At 38.4% G+C, this 19243-nt stretch overlaps 1 protein-coding gene and 1 long non-coding RNA gene across 6 annotated transcripts in view; one reads left to right on the forward strand and one right to left on the reverse strand.

Annotated features, from left to right (window-relative positions):
• SHANK2 (SH3 and multiple ankyrin repeat domains 2) overlaps positions 1 to 19243 on the reverse strand; it is a 266084-nt gene that overhangs the window by 193294 nt on the left and 53547 nt on the right. For 2 of the 4 annotated variants that reach the window (XM_068194245.1, XM_068194250.1), the window contains one exon: positions 2413 to 2463. The exons of the other annotated variants lie outside the window; for them this stretch is intronic. In XM_068194245.1, the coding sequence (XP_068050346.1) occupies positions 2413 to 2463 (51 nt within the window). The remainder of the gene's footprint in view (positions 1 to 2412; positions 2464 to 19243) is intronic. 4 annotated transcript variants of the gene reach the window in all.
• Positions 116 to 3771, forward strand: LOC137476154 (uncharacterized). 2 transcript variants are annotated; one of them, XR_011000276.1, is made up of 4 exons: positions 116 to 158; positions 1593 to 1681; positions 2340 to 2504; positions 3667 to 3771. It is a non-coding gene; the product is annotated as an uncharacterized lncRNA (long non-coding RNA). The 2 variants fall into 2 exon arrangements; XR_011000275.1 differs by lacking the exon at positions 116 to 158 and having other exon boundaries at positions 1543 to 1681.

The raw sequence follows: 19243 nt of genomic DNA on the forward strand, positions 1-19243 counted from the left end.
ATTGAAAATACCTTGGGGAGGACCAGAGAAAGAAGTTCTGAGGGGAGCTATGAGCACACAATGGCAGGAGATTGGGGACTGACTGCCAGGTCTCCAGGATGGAGAACAGCTTCCCACCTTGGGCAAAGAGCAGAGGACACTGCACAGGAATTCAGAGGGTCGACAAATCAAAATATGTTCATTAAAATGCTGACTTCACCAAAGTCTTCTCCAGACTGCCCTCATCTTCTCCAAAATCAAGAAAAGTGCTATTTGAAATATCTAAACAGCTCTGAGTGGGTCAAGGCTGCAGAGGCAAATTAAAAGCTGTAAGCCCTATCAGTACTGGAGTTTCCAGGCACTGTCACTCTTCATGAACACCAGTCCAAAGAAATCTACATCCTGACAATTTCCTATAGCAACATGGAACTACACACTGAGAAATTATTTCTTTCTTTCAGGCATAACAGTGACATAAGCAATAATAATACTTTTTTTATTTTTTAACTGAATGTCTCTTCCCAGTTTAATGTCTCTCCAAACAACAGAGAAGCAAATTAAATTATAATACACAACAGTTATCCCTTATGATTTATTCCTCCAAAATGTACTGTAGAAGCATCAAGGAAAACAAGGAATCTGAATCATGTCTTACACTCATGATGGAAAACATACTAGCTAATCCATCCCTGTTGATTTTAAAAGTTTATTTGGGTTGTAAGAGAACCCTGAGTGGGGCTTTTGTTGCTCCAACATGCATTTAAATTCTGGAAACAATTCCTTTGATCCAGAATCAAACACTCAATCCCACTCACTTCTGGAACTCAGATCCACAAAGTGATACAGCAGATTTAAAGGGTCAGAAGAGCAAATACCTCTAAAGCAACACAAAGTACTTTTAACATTCCCTTTATGCTTTTGATAATATTCAGCACCCTGAAAAATCTCAGATTTCCTGTTCTTTTCTAGAGAATTTGAAGGATTTTCTTCCAAGTTTTGAGAACTTAATTACTCTAAAATGGCTTCTGTCACTCACTGCACCATGAAAAATGGATATGCATGTTCCCAGATGTCTGGACACATGTCCATGGAAAAGTGGGCTTGCTGTAGGCTTACCACAGGAGTTCTTTATGTAAGCTTTCCTTGTCTAAACTGTTCTTTATAAACATTTTACAGGAATAAATTTGAGCCTGTATATTCTACAGCTATCCTCCCTGGAAATCTGCATAGCTCGTGCAGACACCTTGCAAAAGCCAGAGCAGCATCAAGACCATTGGCCCAATTAAATTCCAAGGGTGGGATGATCAAAGGGATATCTATGCCCAAATTCTGTTGACTTTGAGAAAAAAAAATGAGGGTTTTTTTAATAATTAAAAAAAAAAATCCAGCCTACAGACAGTGTTCATTGAAATTTGGAGTCATTGCAAATCACAATAAAGCATCAATACACTAAAACAAATAAATTTGTACATTAAGCAATAACCATTTCCATTAAAAGAGCCTGAAAAAACCCACCTATCTGTATTAATGGAAATAAAACATTCCCTTTTTTATGCCGAAGTTTTCTAACCACAGCTCTCCTTTTTCTGCTTTACATTTACTGGTTTTCCCAGATAAAATGGAAGGTAGGACCACATGGAGCAGCCTACCTGCACACAGAATCCCTGCTGAAGTTTCATCTGCAAGAAAACTGGGAGACGAGGTGCTCAACTGCATTGTTTTTCCTTGACAATCTAAATATCCAGTACTCCCTGCAGTAACACCACTTTTAAAATAAGAGAGTGTTTACTCTCAAACATCTCAAGAAGTCACAGCCCCTTTGGCACAGAGAATGGGGTCATGCAGCATTTAATGAGTTCATGGGATAAATTATTTCATATATATTGGTGCAATATAAAACATTTTAGGAAGATTATTCTCTTAATCATAATGAATATACTAAACCCACTTTATTCCATCCACCCATCTTGTCAAGGTTCTCAAGGCCAAATATGGAGTTTGGAGTCATTCTGAGCACATTTTTAATAGAATCATAGACTGGCTTGGGCTGGAAGGAGTCTTGACGACCATCTTGTTTCATGTCCCTGCCATGGGCAGAGACACCTTCTACAAGCCCAGGTTGCTCCAAGACCCCTCCAACCTGGCATTGGACACTTCCAGGGATGGGGCAACCACAGCTTCTCTGGGCAGCCTGTGCCAGTGCCTCAGCACCCTCATAGGGAGGAATTTCTTCCTAGAAATTCTCTTTACTTACCACCAAGTTTATCTCAAGTCAACAGATTATGGGTCTGTGAAGTCTTTCCTTTTGGGAAAGCTCTGCTCCTGAAGTATTCCATGTTTCTTTGTTTTACCTTTGCCAGGAACAAAAGCACCAAAATTAGACCTTTCTACTACTGCCCCCAAGCAGAGAAATGACCATGGTTTAACCCTTACCTGACAGCAATGGATTCCAGGGACTTCTACTTGGATATGGGAAGCTGGATCCTTTAAGAAGGGCAAAGGAATGAAGGCAACATCAAAAAGAAGTTAGGTGTCAGAATTCCATGTTAAGGGGAGAATTTGAAAGCAGAAATCCATAAAAGCAAAGCTCTTCTGATGGCATGACTTGTAAATGGAAAAGTGGACAGAACAAACATTTAGAGGAGATGAGGAAGAAATTTCGCTTCCTCTTAGTTCCTCCTGCTCTGCTGCCCCTGTCACTCTGAGCATGAAATGAGGAAATGATCATGAGGGACTGGAGGGTCGGGAAAAGCATTAAATGGGATTAAGGCTGGCACAGAAAGGTGGCACAGGACTTGGAAGCCTGGAATATCTTAGTGATATACCTGGAGCCAAGAAACACTGCTTTGAGCAACAAATGTGCAGGTCAGGGACCAACAACTGCAGTGGGTGACAAGACACCACCACCACCACCCCCTGCCCTGGAAGTGCAGCAGCACTGACACAAAAAGAGCTCGCAAAGCACGTGCTGGAATTATTTCAAACTTAAATCACAACCTCAACATGATTTCCCTCTGTTTCTTCCCTGTTATTCTTTGGATGGGTTTTGAGAATTCCTATTTTACAACCCAAAACTAGCCCAAGTATTCTCTCTGAAATTTTCAGCATCAAATACCGTAAGAAGTTCACAAAACACTTGTTGGACTGGTTTTAAATATTCATTGCATTCTGTTATTATAGCTATTAATCTGTATCTGCTTTTTAAACAGCTGCACTACTCAGTGCCTTGTTTACTATGCAGCCCTTACAGTTTCATGCTCCTTCAATCTTTTAAAACATCAGGCCAAGCTGAGTTTGAAGGCACTGTTTTACAACGTATTTTGCTACACTTCATGTCTGGATGTCTGTAATTCCAAGGAATATTGTTACAGCTGGGGAGTTTGGAAGAGTTCTGGTTTAGAAGACTGTTTTGTTCAGTGGCATGATTCCATATTTTAGGAAGCTCTTTTTAACCACACTCTACAGGACTCTCATATTGAACACCATTATCTAAAGTATTTATAATGTTTAAAACAGCCCTGGAAGGTTTCACATTTCACTGTTCCAATTAAATATTTTGTTTAGATCAGCCCATAAGTTTCAGAGTTTTCCCATTTTAGGGATCCAATTATGATCTTGAATAAATGCCCTATAAATACAGACTAGCCACAAGCAAACAAGGACAACTACTGTGCTTTAATTTTCTAGATATCTGGAGCATCAAAGGGTATTTCTCCAATAAGCTGAAAAAGAAGAAAATATCTGCATAATCCAGGACTGAAACAAGTGTATAGAGTAAGATACTTAAATGCCCCTTAATAAATTAATAAAGGAAATTTTTGAAGAGGTTTTTCTAATAAGTGGCTCATGGTGGGTTGAAGTGTTATTTCAATTATTACAGCATTTAATGTGTTTAGCTCTACCTCCATGAAACATTTCACATGTCACACAAGAATTGCCTCTGTCTGTGCCCCAGGGCTGCTAGAGCAGGAAAGGATACTCCAAATTATCCCTCTGGGACATATTAAAGAGCAAGAAGGAGAAGTGAAAAGGAATCAGTGCTCTGAGCTGACAGGAGGGACAGAGAAACAAATTTTTAAAAACCCTGTTCCTGATAGTTTCTAGGAAGCTCAAGCAGCAGGTACAACAATGTGGCATTGAAATCTTGAGGGGGAGTCTCAAGGAAAATAAGCTTTTACTGGAAAATTGGCAACTGGCTTTTTCATTCAAATAACAGGTAGTCAAGTGAAAAAGAAGAGAAAAAGCAAACGTTGCCAATATTTTGGCACTTGTAGGAGTTCTCCAAAAAAAGCATATCTAAGTTCTCTCCAGCTTTAACCTGAGAAAGAAATGCACATTAATGCTGCAAAGGAGCTGACACTTTTAATCTGCAGCCCACTCAGCCAAAGAACATCCACTTATACACCCTCATGCATTATTCACCAGGAAAATTGAAATAATCTACCCGTGGTTAAGCAGCTCAGAAGCAAATGCAAATCAAGGGAAAGCAGCTGAGAACGAGGATCATTCACAACTCCTGACACTCCTCCACAAGACTGGAGCCTCCCGTGGGAGCAGCCAAATCATTACAACCCTAATCCTCGTGGCTGTGCCTGGAAATTGGCCTCTTTCTGTCCTGGCAGCACAAGCACTGACCTGTGGCCATGCTTGGAAAAGGAGTTTGCTCAGTTTTTATTCAAGTAGATTCTCACTCCTTGTCAATGAAGGTGTGTCCTTGGGCACACACCTGAGAAAGTCTGGAGGATGATGATGATGATGATTATTATTATTATTATTATTCCATGATAATTCTAGCACTGGCATCCTCTTCGTTCCATGGCATGCAAAATAAAGTTACATAAAACAAAACCTCCAGCGAGGGAAGAAGTTATTGCTGTCACCACCTTCATTTTTAGCACTGGGATTTAATGGGAAATATCTTAGGCCATGATTTACAGCAATCATTTTATTCTCTTTAGGAATATACATGAAGATCAGAAAGAAAATTAATTTTTTCCTCCATCCCACTCAGCTGTATTGAAGTTATCCACCATTACTTACAGGTTAATGTGAACAGGAGAGGGATGCATAATTCTTGCAAGTTTATACAAATTGCTCTGGATAAATTTTCCATGAAATTTACATAAATCATATATTATGAAGTATTTCCATGTGCCTGAATTTATTATCATCGAAGTGGTTGTAAACACTCAGGTGGTTGCAAACTCAATGCATTAATGTTTTCTTCATCAGAATACAATAGTTTTAACCCCTCTGGTTTTAAGGCAAACCATTCCAGTTTTGTTTGTGCTTCATTTTTCCCTACAGATCTTCCACAGCAAAGAAGTTTTCAATTCAATGGAATTGGATGGAATTGGCTACTCTAGACTTGATTTCATGAAATTGCAAAATGACAGAAAGCAGAAAACAGTCCTGCCATAGTCATAAAACTATAAAGTGTAAAATAATGAATAAAAAATCAAATAGGCCTCACTCCAGGTAACAAAGAAATTCATTAGGGTTATATATATGTTTTCAGTCCTTTCAGAAATATATTTGACTATCAAAAAGCTAAAAGAAAAAAATCCTAAATTTCAGACATTCCAGGTATGATGATAAAAAATTCTACACACAGAATTTGTGATGAAAAATTGCTCCAGCAAGAATTTAGTGAGTTCAATTGTATTTCCCTTCATGGATTTTGAGTTAAATGCCCTGTGTTGTAGTGATTCTGCAGCAAGAGACACCACTCAGCCAAGGGAAACAGGAGCCCAGGAAAGAGAGAAAAGGGCTGGGCCCTTCTTTATGGAAAGTAACCAAGTAACCCTTCTTTATGGAAAGTAACAAAGTAACCAAGACATTTTTAATGTTCATATAATCCAGACCAAAACTACCATGGGGCCTTCTGGAAGATTTCCACAGAGATCTCCAATTTTCCCCAGGAAGCCCAAGCACATCCCCATGGAATGTTATCTCTAATTTGGTCCTTCAGGTGATGCTTTCATAAATATTCCACAGACTGGAGGTATTTCCTTGCCAAAAATTACCCCTAAATTTCAGATCGACTGAAAGCCAAAAAAATTGTGTGAAAAAAGCTATTTATTATGTCACTGGCATATTGTAAACACATCCTTAAAATTAAACTGATTGTTCATTTAGGTTGAATAATTAAAAATCTCCTCTGCTTGCTGACCCAAGATAAAAAGCAGTGGTATCCCAGAAATAGATGAAATTAAATATGTACCCAAGTATTTTGCAAATACTTCAGAACTCTCTTCTCATTTCAACTAAAATGACCTTATCCTAAATTTTATGCAGTAAAAGAGAAAAACTTGAGTATCAGTTGACAGAGATCTGACTTTGATTTCAAGCTTCATGAGGACCAGTGCTAATTACACTGATTTTTTTAACATGTCTGCAGGGAAAACAAAACAACACAAAAAAGGTAGCCCTAATGGCTTTATTTTATACACATGTAAATCTTGACTCTGTGTGTTCAGTTTTATGTGATTAAAAGATATTCAGCTTTACAGAAAATATTCTTTATCTAATGGGAAAAGACTGATCTGGATTTGATAACTTTAAAAGCCACTCATTCCCATTTTGCCACATCAGGAGTTAGTAACCCTAAAATGTTATTTAACACCATACCAAAGCTATTTGAAAAGGACATCCAGCAGAGGTGACCTTGCATTTCTCAAAGTCAAATTTAAGGAGTATTGACAAAAAAAAAAAAGAAAAAGAAAAAAAAAAAAAAAAAAAAGAAAGTGAAAAAAAACAACCCCCCAAGAAAAAAAAAAAAATCTTGCTAGAATTCTGAGATTTCTTCACCATGATGTGATGGCTTGACCTTCCCTTATTGCCTGGGAGGATTTCAACCAGAATGGCAAATTTAATTCTCCCCATTATGTATTTTAATGACTCATTGTTTTCCTATTTCTTTCTAGTTCCCGCAAAGCCTAATGGACTTGAGCATGATTATTAAAATGCTGCAAATAAAAAAGAATTTTTAAAACCTTGAAGTATTAAAAAAAAAAAAAAACACAACAAAAAGTGGAGATGCAATAAAGGACATTCTAAAATTGGAGCCCATTTTGTTGGGGATGGGAGCAAAGTGTCTGAGCCATATGCTGGTGTAACACAGGCAAACTGGATACAAAGCTTATGTCATTGCAACTTGCTCCTTCAGAAAGCAGCTATGGCAGAAATAGTCCCCAAATTTTACATTTCAATTTACATACAGGTCCAGATCAGCACCAACATTTGGATATCAGAATTCCATTAGAGTTCATCTTCCTAGGTCAAGAACATGATGTTACCAAATACTAAATATAAATAAATGGGTTTTAAACAACTCCTTATACCCAGTTTACTCAATTTTTTTTCACTTGGACAGAAGACCGTAAGAGAAGCAGATTTTTTTAAATCTGCACAGTTATCTTTCAGATGGCATAGGACACAGTCCAGCAGCTGCCAGGAAAAAAAAAAAGAAAATATTTTGTGTTTTTTCTTCTCCAAGAGGAAACCCAAACACACCCTAAGATAAGGCCCTAGCCTAAATCCGCAATAATTTCAGTGGCTTTTATCCAGATTTACACTTCTTTAATGCAGAACTCGATTTGTCACTTGCATAACAGAGTTTAGACACCAGAAAAACTCCCCTTGTCATTTGAACTTTTTACCTCCCCAGCCGGCACAGAATAAACTACAACTGCTGATTTGGACACAGCCATGGGTGGACAAAACCACAAACTGTATTTGGATAATCCCACAGTGTTTGGCTTTTTGTTTTTTTTTTTTTTTTTTTTTTTTTTTCCAGAAATAAGAAAATAGAAGTAAAACAACAAGCAAATCCCAAATTTTGTGAAGTCTACAATGTGACCAAAAATTTCTTCCCAAGCACTATTCCCTCCAAATCTCTGGACACGCCAAAAATTATGTTTAACTGCATAAAATTTCTGCCAGCACATAACTTTGAAATGTACTTTGTAAGATAAGAGCCTGGACTCCACAGAAGGATGAGAAGCAGTGTTAGTCCACAGGGATTTCAACTCAACTAGATCTTCTCTTACTTAACAGAAAAACGCCATAAGAAATCCTTCAGTGCAGGCACGTGGAGAGAGAGCTCCACCAGCTTTGGAGGTAGAGTGGCTTCAAGCCTCAGTTTTTGTCAGGAAAGATGATGAAAGAGAAATCTTCTCCATCCCATCATCATGAGAAAATTTCTATCTTCCCACTATGCACACACAAAGCAGCAATAAGCCCCTCCTTCGACCTCACCTCCCACAAAAAGATGACAAAGAGGAAAGCACAGTTCTGCATTAAAAACCTAAAGCATGTCCTATATTAGCAATCCAGCTAATGAAAATTGCTTTCTTTTAGTTGAAATAGACAATATCAGACTAGTTCCTATATTTTTTTTTTGGTCTCTCTTGGTTAACTTCATATGTAAGAATGTTCCTCTGTTGCTGATGAAGATGTCTGAATAAACATTGCTATCCTAATGGATCAAAAGATCAAAAATACTCTGTCCTAAGCACAGAGTGAAAGGAATAAAGTCACCAGACTCTTGGAATCACTTTTAACTACTTTTAATTCCTAAACTCCAATCTCAATGTCACAGACCTTGTAAAATGTGGAAGTTCCTGGATCCAATCAAAGAAGTGTTTGCAAAAGAAAAAGAGTTTTAGCTTTGGATCAGTCACACTCTGAAAAGGTGGCAAAGATTACCCTGCATAGGGCTGGAATTCAGCCTTGCTCTCTTTTAGGATGGGGGAATGTTTTTCCTTATCCCTATTATCTTAAGAGTTTAGTATAGAATTGCTTGAGGGAAGCAAAAATCAACATATGCAGAAATCACTGCAGCTTCCTCAGATGCAAGAAAGGGCTGCATCTCACAGGAGAACAGAAGGTGAATAGCCCAGCAAAGAACTGGGAGAGCACAGAGGTACAATACAGAACAGAGCTGGCACTGACAGAAGTGAAAGAAAAATGAGGGAAGGGGACAAGAAAAGAAAGAAACAGGAAAGAAAACACAATTAAATGGCAAAGTGATCCAAAACAGGCAAGATGCAACCAGCTGAAAAAATGATAATATCTTTATTTGGGGTGAAATTAGTAGTTAGACAAATCCAATCCAGGATTTGAGGGTAAGGTGCTGAATAAAAGGCTCTGGATGCTACAGCTGGTCACAGACTGATCGTGGGTTGCTGGGGCAGACCAATGACCTCATTCCAAGCATTCCTCAAGCCACACTGATGCTGTCAGGCTACACCAACAACCTCCCTGCTATGAAGTTTTCAGAATTAAGGATTAAACACAGTCCAAAACTAAGCTCAGGGCTTCCAATCTGTGGTCTCACAGGTGCTGCCTCTGAGCATGTGTAAAAAACTTCTGGTATTGTCCTCAAAGCTTTTCTTGGTCCCAGCTCAATGAACTTTTTCTTGCCTTTTTGCTACACTGCAGGTCACTGCAAGTGGTTCTTTGCTGGTTTTTTGGGTTTCCACCCCAGGAAAATCAACTGTGCCATGGAGCAGGACTGCAGTGCTTGCCCCTGCAGCCAGGTTAGTACCAGAGTCCCTGTGCGGATCACAAAGGTCCAGAGCATCTCCTTTCCTCCCTCCAAGATCCCTACCTCCTGCTTATCTTTAAGACAGGGGATCCCCTGACAGGGTTTAAGCACAACCCCTTTGAGTAGATCAGGGAGAAAGAGGCATCAGGCTCCTCAGCATCTCACATTCTTCAGGTAACTGCTTAATCCTGAATGCTAAATAAAATTGCCCTGGAACACCTGTGGATAAGGGGGGGACATTTCTGAGCCACCAGTACTTGAAAATCCTTTATTCAAAGGCTTTTTTTATGGAATTACCTGGAAATAGTCAATTGACTGCTGAAATATAGCTAACAAAATGTACTGTTTCGCTTGTTATTTGTTTTTATATGCATAATTTCCTGCCTTTAATTTTAACTCCATGCCCTCTAAGAAATACAATCTCAAAGACGGAGCTTCTCCTTTATTTTCCTGTAATAATATCATAGCAGTTTTCTCTAGCTATTTACAATCTCTTCATTCCCTTCACAGCTTTTCCAAGCCATGGAATGAAGAATTATATAAAAATAGGCCACAAGAAACCAGACACACTTGATCTGCACAGCAAAAATAGAGCTCTTTAGCACCTGGCATTCTCAAGAGTGGTAATGAAGCTGGCAAGATAAGCCAGGCTTTGACCCAAAATAAAAAGCTTAGCCCTCACAAGAAGGATAAATCTCAACTGACACAAAAATTCTGTCTTTTGGTTTCTTGCAAGGTGTGACCCCAGACATCTGGACAAGGAGAAGAACTGGGCTTCCCATAGGTGGGAAATGCAGGAAGAGGACAAGCAGCACACATGAAAACATCAATTTTAGCCTGTCATAATCCCTGAGGGCAAATTACAAATACACCCTGGTGCCTGCAATCCCAGGAGTGCTCATGGCTGAGGGGGAAGCCAAAAGAAAGGAAAGGGACTCAAAGGACAAACAAACAAGCCTGCACTTGTCACTTGTGAGTTTTTTTTCAGGAGCAACAAATAAATTCTTCAGGATAAATAACCGGTCTGTGTTGAATTACAGATCTGATGAGGCACATTTAAAACTGAAGACGCATCACAGAGTTTATGTTAACTTTTGCTACCTCAGATGTTCCAAAGAGATGTAAGAGGCTGTTTCCCAAGATGAAAATGGTATAATGTGAAAGATTATGCAGAGAGAATGGAAGTTTATCAAGTAATGGGGCTTTTGGTAAGAGAACACATAGGAGGAGGAACAAAATCTGGACTTCTGGAGTCAGCAGAAGTATATAACAGAAACCAGAGATACCTCTACATATACTCAGATAATAAAATCTTAATGTTGTAAATCTTCAGTTCAATAAATCTTCTGTTGTTTTCATTCGGCAGGGATTGCACCCAATTAGAGCCACTTGGCTGGATAATATTTACTTTGCAACTTTTTCTGAATCAAGGTGGCATCATAATTCTGTCTTTTATGAACAATTCTGAACAATTACTTCAGCAACACCACCTAGAAAATGGAATAGAAAACGGGCTTTTGGCTTCAATATCTGAAATTATCAAGATGCACAGAATGAAAAAGTAAAAAAAAAAAAAAAAATCAAAGCAGAATGGAGATTTGCTAAGGGAACAACCTTGTTGGACACCACACGGTCTCCCAGGCCATGCAGGGCATCCAGCAATGAAATAAAATGGGAGAAATAAAAACCTCCAAACACCAGCTCATTAAAAGGGAGAGGGAATGACATAAAAGGTTCAAGTAGAATCATTAGGTTTGGATTCCCTGGAATCTCTGTCCGAGATCCTAAGCAGACGTGATTTAAATACTCAAAGTGTTTACTCTGATAATGTTTTTCACAGTGTGACAAGACCTTGACTGCAAAAGCTGCAACTTATCCTGAACTCCACAGGAAAGACTCAGCTGAGTCTTCAGAGCCAGCCCAGGAGATTGAGATATAAATGTAGTGACAGCACCAGTGTGAAATATTGTGAGCAGTGTGAAATACAGTGTGAAATGTTACACTCATTACAAAGCCCTGTGCTCCAAAGCCTGTCCCTTTATCAAGCCTCATCTATAATTTGACAACAAACAGGCTTCTGGGATGATACTTTTTCCTTTTAAAGAGGCTGAATAAAGTAGCACCTTGTTATTAAAATCAGAGTATTTATAAGGCATTAAAACAAATTTCTTCAGTGAAGCTTCACTTCTTAAATTGTCAAACCATTGTATATTAAACAGAAAACATAACATCAACTTCATTTCTATAAATAATGGAGTTTGACTGAAAACTGGTATGTTGAGCTGTTACAAATGATGTCGATACAAATTTAGCATAATAGAAAGAGGAATTGCAAGTAAGGGAGTCAATGTAAATAAATGCAAACAGAGATTAGCAATTATATAGTCCGATATTAGCAATTGAATAGTCCAACTCAACCCTTTTCAAGTTTATTTGAACCAATCTATAAGTGAGATAGTAGCCTTGAAATCATGCAAATATTTAGTTTTATTGGATGTTTTTCTTTAAAAATATAAATATTTAATACAATTGGAGAATTAATAAAATTACATCTATATTTGGAAGGCTTTCCTCATCCAGATGCAGTTTTTCCATGGATGTTCCTCTCTTCCCCAAATGGAGTTATATTGAACCTAATTCTTTTTCATAAAGCAATGATGGCACATAAAAATCCACATACTCACAAGTTACAAACCCAATCCTGTGCCATCAGTCTTAACTTTGTGGTCTACTTTTATCCTAATTACAGAAAGGAAATTATTGGGTGCATAAAGAAGTTTGTGATGAATTGCTCAGAATAAGGACCTACATTACACTCAGAGTTTCATGGGGTTTTATTTTCCCTTCTCGTCCCTTTTTTCTTTAGGGTTTTTTTAGGGTGGCTTTTGGGGTATTTGGTGAGGGGTCTGTTTGCTAGGTTTTTTTTAATTCATCTCTGCATTTACTTTGGGAAGCATAGGAATTTTCTTCAGGAATCATTCCTGACTATTTTTAACAATCTCTATTTTCCCTTTTTTTTTTTTTTAATCTAGCATTTATTTCACGTGCTTTCATCTATTTTTCCTGTGTTCTCAGCATTGTAAATGGAAGGAATAGAGAGCCCTGGGAGCCTCCACACATCTCTTTCCCCACTTGTCCTACCTCTATTTTTGACCTGGTTTCACTGTTAGAAATCCTGCGTGGCATTTGACACCATCTTAGAGAGCTCTTGAGGCTCATGTGGAAAAAAGGATTTAAAGAAAACACATTAACTTTTGAGGAATACCAAAACTCTCTGGGAGGCTCTTCAAACAGTTTTCCTTCTGTAGCATCCTTTACTGGGCAGCTTGATATCTCAGAGCTGCATTGACACATCCCTTATCTCAGCGACCGCTGCTTTCCTAATATCGGTGTGGTCATCCAAACCCTCCTGTTCTGTTACACTGAGACCTAGATATCTGTATATATAGATAGATATAATATCATGATTGAAATGCACAGATCACATACTTCCAATGGGCACAGCCCCTTAAAAAAGGCACAATTACAGCAAATTTAGGGATACTGATTTTAGTGGAGCCTGAGAAAAGTTGGCAGAGGGTGCCTCAGATAATGCTGATCAAACTGCAGTATAAAAAAAAGTGGTGGTTTCCTATATCTCATTTAAACATCAGAGTTTTTACTCTCCAATATTTCAGCTCTGAGTTGCTCAGGAAAGAAAGCGTGGCACTGACACAGCACAGCTGAGGAGTCTCAGCCACACTCAGGGTCCAGCTGCAGCAGCCAGAGTGGTTTCAGAAACAGCATATGTCTGTTCAAAGAAGGCGTGATCAACCCCAGAACAACAAAAGGATCCAGTCCCATCAGATCACAAGACCAGGACACAGTTTTCCAAATCCCATTTACAGTACTGCAGGTCTTTAGCAAGGCAAACTGTTTTTCCTGGTTCTAATCCAACTCAAACAAGAGTTAGTTAATATAAAAGCTGTAATTGCACCGTGAGAAGGTCAGACAGCATGATCACATAAACCTCTTCCTGTTTTGTCATCTGTGACCTATAAAACCAAAACAGAGGTGACTGAACAAACTTCAGGTCAGAGATAAACTCTAAAGTACTATTTTCTTTTTACATCCCCTCAGCCAAATGCAATTTCTTAACTAATTCTAGCTTCCTTTGTGTCCCAAAGACATCCTGGTGTAGGATCAGGAACCAGGCTGAATCAGAAAGCAGATTCCTGAGGATAGGTCATCTGATGAGCATTTCCAGTGCCTCCAAGGGGAGCTACAGGGGTCAGAAAGATCCAGCTGCCAGGCTGAACAGCACTGGGAGTTTCACTCACAGTGAGTAACTGAAAATCATGATTGGAAGTTCCAGTTTGGCTGAAATATTAGTTCAGAATTGCAGCATTTGAGGGGTTTGGGGTACTTGCACTGCTGTCTGCTCCCAACTTGACCCTTGGCTTGCATAGTGAGCTCAATGGCATTACCCTTCTATGGACTCCACCAGAATTCTGAGGACAGCACAGCCCACTAAATTAGTTTTTGTAAAGCAAGAAATTAACCTTATTCATTTTATAACCTGTGTGATATACAAAAATACATTCCATTTTTGTCCCCGTCTGAGCCACTGTCCCTGGCATCCCCAAATCACTTTTTCTACTTGTGTTTTATGGCTTTATTTCTTTTTTGAATTCCATGATGTGCACTAGTTCTGTACATGACCTCTGATTTTATTTTCCTGTACAGTCCCTCAGTGGAGTCAAGACAGTGAAAACTATTTTTAAAAAACCACCAAAGACAAAATAGCCACTACTAGTGAAAGGATTGTGTACTTAGAGCAACCAAACCCCTTGAAGGGCTTGGGAAAGGTTTCTGACCCAACTCTGAGGAGACAGCTCTGATGACAGGAATGCTGCTGAAAGCAGCACATTCCAGCTGCTGGATACAATGGTCCCAGCCTGGAAGGTGCAGAGAAGGTGAGAGAAATTTCTGCTGAGGAGAAGCCAGCGGACTGGCAGCTGGCTGGAAGCCAGATTTGGGGGAGGCAGGAGCTACAGGCCCTGGAAATGCTTCCAGCCATTTGGATCTGGGTGTAAAGATTGGGGCAAGGCTCAAACACGAAGCTAACCCCCCGCTTCCTTTCCCCTGCCACCTTCCTAGGCATCTCCAGGGGATGTGCCAGTGTGACCTGCAGCCACCGCTCAGCCCAGAATTCTGCCTGAGACCAAAACTAGCTCAAGGGCACTGGAAGCAGCCTGGGATCCCTCCAGTGGGTTATTTTTGGCTCAAGTGCCAGGCTCTTCTGGTTCAGTCTGTAAAATAAAGCCTACGAGGAGTAGCTGTGGCAGTCATTGCCTACCTGGCAGGTGGCAAGGACACGCTGCAGGCTGGTCTCCAAAAGCAGTCCAGAACTTTCTGTAATCAGCTGTACTTAAAGCAGAACTTACACATGGCACCAGCTCTCTCCTCGCCTTCCTGCTGAGAATTTCAAGTAAGCCTCAAAAATGGCCACACAGCACAGAATTTGCATGCCTCAGCCTGCAGTCCTTGCTAAATGCACAGAATACACCCAAGTTCAAAGGCCAAGAGCAACCAGCTTCTGAAAATGAAGTTTAAATTTTGAAATAAAGCAAATTACTGTCGGGTTTCCACCAATGCACACACAGAAATAACTAACTTGCGATCAAAGGGAAAAGGAAAAGCATGGTAAGTTTTTCAAGCTCTGCCCTACATTTCAGTATGTAATTACATTAACACACAATCCCCAGTTTTCCAATTTGTTTACTGCCACATAGCAAGACTGAGTACGAGAAATTCTATTTCTTGCAACCATTCAGAGGAAAACAGAGAAATAATAGCGACAGATTTATTTCATACCAACCAGTATTTGTTTGGTTGTAACCCAGCCTAAACATCATTAATGCAAAGGGGTGTTTTTCTATGAACACAGGAATAATTATTTGTTTAGCACAGATATTCGAAAGAAATTGCAAAAGGAACACAGGATTATGATATTCTACCACACAGTATGCATTTAAAACATGGGAAATTCACACCTCAGTAGTTTTGTCATCCAGACTACACAGATATCATTCCTTTTTCACATTAAATGCTCACTAACATTTGAAACAGGTAATGCTACTCCCAAATGACAACTGCACAGGGCTACAATAGATGTTTCTGTCCCTTTTGCTTCTATTAAGTTACAAGCGATAAAAATAGAACAAGTCACTGCACGCTACCGACAGTTTTGTAGATTTTCCTTTTGCTTTGCTGCCTTTTCCTCCTTCTGCTGTTATCTGTCTCAATCTGATTTCCCCCAGCTTGAGGAGTATTCTGCAGGCATTTGATTGATGAAAATCAAAATTACTGAACCATTCCCCAAACCCAAATAAATAAGTAAACAAACAGAATATTCCTTGGGTTGGCCAGCATTTAATAGCAACACTTGCAGCTGAAAAACCAAGACTGCTGACCTCAATCACTCTCATCTAATTAAAGAAAATGTGTTAGAAAAGCAATTCTACCACAAACCAGCTAACATCCCCATGTTCTGAAATACCTGTTCTGCTTATTCTACAATAAAATACACGTTCTTTATGTTTACAGTCACAATGCCAGTTTAAAAAAACCCACATTTTTACTCATACTCAAAAAATGTTTAATTTCAAAGCAATTTCTCTATGTGGAATACATCTACAGACTGTATTAGCAGATTTTCAAAACTATCAAAATAAAAACACCCATGTGCAGGCACAGACAAACCATCACACACACACATCTCTCTGCATAATTATAGAGGAATACAGGAACTCTGACTTGAAGCCTAGCAACAGTATCCAAGTATTAGTTAGTCTGCTAATCAACTACCAAAAACTCACACACCAGCTCAATGTGCTTCATTTTCCTAAAGCAAACAAAAACCAGACAAAAGAGTCCCATCACTCCTGGCTCCAGAGCTGCTGAAGGACAAGATGCACAATAGAAAACAAACCTTGTTCACTTGAAGAAGAACAACCCATGTCATTTAGTCCGTCTGAAAACTCATCCCATCACAAAGAACCAAGGCAAAAGAGAGATTTAAAAATAGGTTATCCCAGTCAAAGGATTATCAGCTTGCAACATACTTAATATCTGCATATCTGTATATAATGAAAGCTTCAAAATTCTTACATATATGATTGGGTTTTGTACCTCCATCCTATAGAAGCCATAGTAAATTCTGTACAGCAAATGCTTCCTAAATCTGCTGTGCTCATTTACTCACAGACAGCTGCAGGCTGGATGAAAACAATCAGGGATTAACTTTTCTATTCATCACATCTTTTAATCCATTACTTTCTCTTAGTTTGCAATAAATAAATCCATAAAGTTGAATAAATTATAAATGTGTTATGGTTAGTTAAAAGAAAAAAGAAGTTTAAAAGGGACATTATTACTATTATTAAATATTTTTAAAGGTGTGCAACTGCAGTATTTTTAAAGGTGTGCACCATCAGGAGTATGTGTAAGGTCTTCCTCAAAGCAGAAAAGAAGATGTAACAATAGTCACTGAGCTAGGATACACTTCTGGGTCCCAAAGACTTCCAAAATAACCAATAATTAAAATAAGCTACTCTGGTGCTGTTATCATTCCACAAAAGAACTAATCTGGGGGCATGATAAATTGAAATAATCCGGGAAGCCACACTAAGCATTCCATACTGCTTGTAAAACGAGTTTCTAAGTACCTTATGGTAATGGGTTTCTTGCTTTATGAAAAAATACTATTGTAATTTATTTCAAATAGGATTACTTTTTAAATGATACAGCAATTTCCATTCACCTTTCAAACGCCTGCCATGAAAACAAAAGCGATTCCCTCATAAAAACCATAAATACAATGAAATCTGGATCTTGTTTTTAATCCTTTATGGGAATCTTTTTTTTTTTTTTTTTTCCTGTCCTTGGATTCCTTTATCTTTGCTGTTTGATACAGTCTTACAGAACAGCCTCATCCCAGTCTGGAGTAAGAACTTTACTGGAAGAATCAGCCAGGAGGGTTTTACTGGACTAAAGCCACAGGTATCCCTTGCAAGGCTTTTTCTTTATAGGCTTGTTCACATTACTCCATGGGACATTATTCTCACCTTTTTTGGCTCTAAAATAAATATTTTTTGTATTTTTCTTTTTTTTTTTTTTTCAGAACAGCTGGATGATTATTATTACATTAGGATTATTGCAAAGAAGCTTATTTTATATATGCCTAATTTTCACATCTATCTGATGTAAGTGCTTTACAATTAAATTAAAAGAACGAAGAACAATCTTGGTGGGATCTAATCTGTAGGACAAAAATTTAGTGGCTCTGCTGCAAATCAGAGTTTTCTATTTCTAAAGTAGAGTCCAAAATAATTACAAAGTGTAAAGAGATTTGGGTTATTAAATGAACTTAAAATAATAACAAGTTTTAGTGAACTGATTCGGTATCAAAATTCAGAATCTGACCAAAAATACACTTTCTGAGAGATGAGTGATTAAGAGTTTCTCAAGAGACTTGATAGTATGAATTGTCCTCATGTTCCCGAGGACACTTCCCAAGCTCTGCATTATTCCTTCCCCCTCTGCTGCCTCTAAGGAGGTGCATTGCTCAATGATAAATGTTAGAATACATCCAAAATTATAGGAGCACAGTGGGTAGTCAGACAAGCACAAGAAGCAAAAGCCAACTTGCTGAAGCTGAAATGCTGACATCACTCTGCACATTCATCATCACAGCAGCTCTCAGGTTTTCTGCTCAGGATTTGGTTCTTTGATTTACTCTTCTTTTTTTCTTTCCACTGGGAGACACTCCAAGAATGGACATTTCAACAGCTTCATTTTTCATAAGTAATAAAATTTAAAGGACAAATGTCCAGCTCAATTAAATTAGGTGTGAGGAAATAGCATAATGTAATGTTTCCTCTTTAAGACAAATTATTAATTTAAATAGTCATGCTCAATCCACCATCTTGCAAAAATTGCAAGTGAATAATGGAAGTACCAATACTTCTATTTTTTCAGTACCAATACTTCCATTTTTCAGGCAAAAATGGAGGCATCAGAAAAATTTGGAGAATCTTCCCATAGAAAGCATTTTCTAAGCATTTTTTCTAGAAATTACCAAATCCTATAAGTCAGCAAAAATATAAAAGCATTACCCATGTGTAAATATAAACAACAATGAGATACTCAACCTAATAAGAATAACGTGTTCATTTTTAATTCATGTTTTACAGATTATTAATAAATACAGGAGGATGAAGAATTCTTACATGGAAAGGAACTATCCTATTATCCCAGGAAAAAAAAAAAACCAGACTGTCTCTACACTTTTATGCAGAAGTTATGACTTTGGTGCATTTTGCCCTCAGTTTTCTCAGAGCACACTGCAAGAGCTGAAAGTGCTACAAGAACTCACATTACTACAGAACCTTCAACCATATCCCTGCAGATCATATGCAACAAGGAAGAAAAAGGAAAAGTAGTCCTTAATCCACATCCTTAGTTTTATATTTCATGTGAGCTGGCCTGGTTTCCCATATAAATGAAACACTCAAGTCAGAGATTTGCCTCGCTGAGTCAAATCAGCGCAGGCGCCTACACAGAGCCTCCTGCTGCAAAAGAAATGCCTTTTTTTGTTCAACTTCAGGATGTTTCTGTGGAACTTCAATTAACTTGACTTAAAGCATTTTAACCCATTTTTTTTAAACTGTA

Source organism: Anomalospiza imberbis, chromosome 6, assembly GCF_031753505.1.
Source record: "Anomalospiza imberbis isolate Cuckoo-Finch-1a 21T00152 chromosome 6, ASM3175350v1, whole genome shotgun sequence".
NCBI lineage: Eukaryota > Metazoa > Chordata > Aves > Passeriformes > Viduidae > Anomalospiza > Anomalospiza imberbis.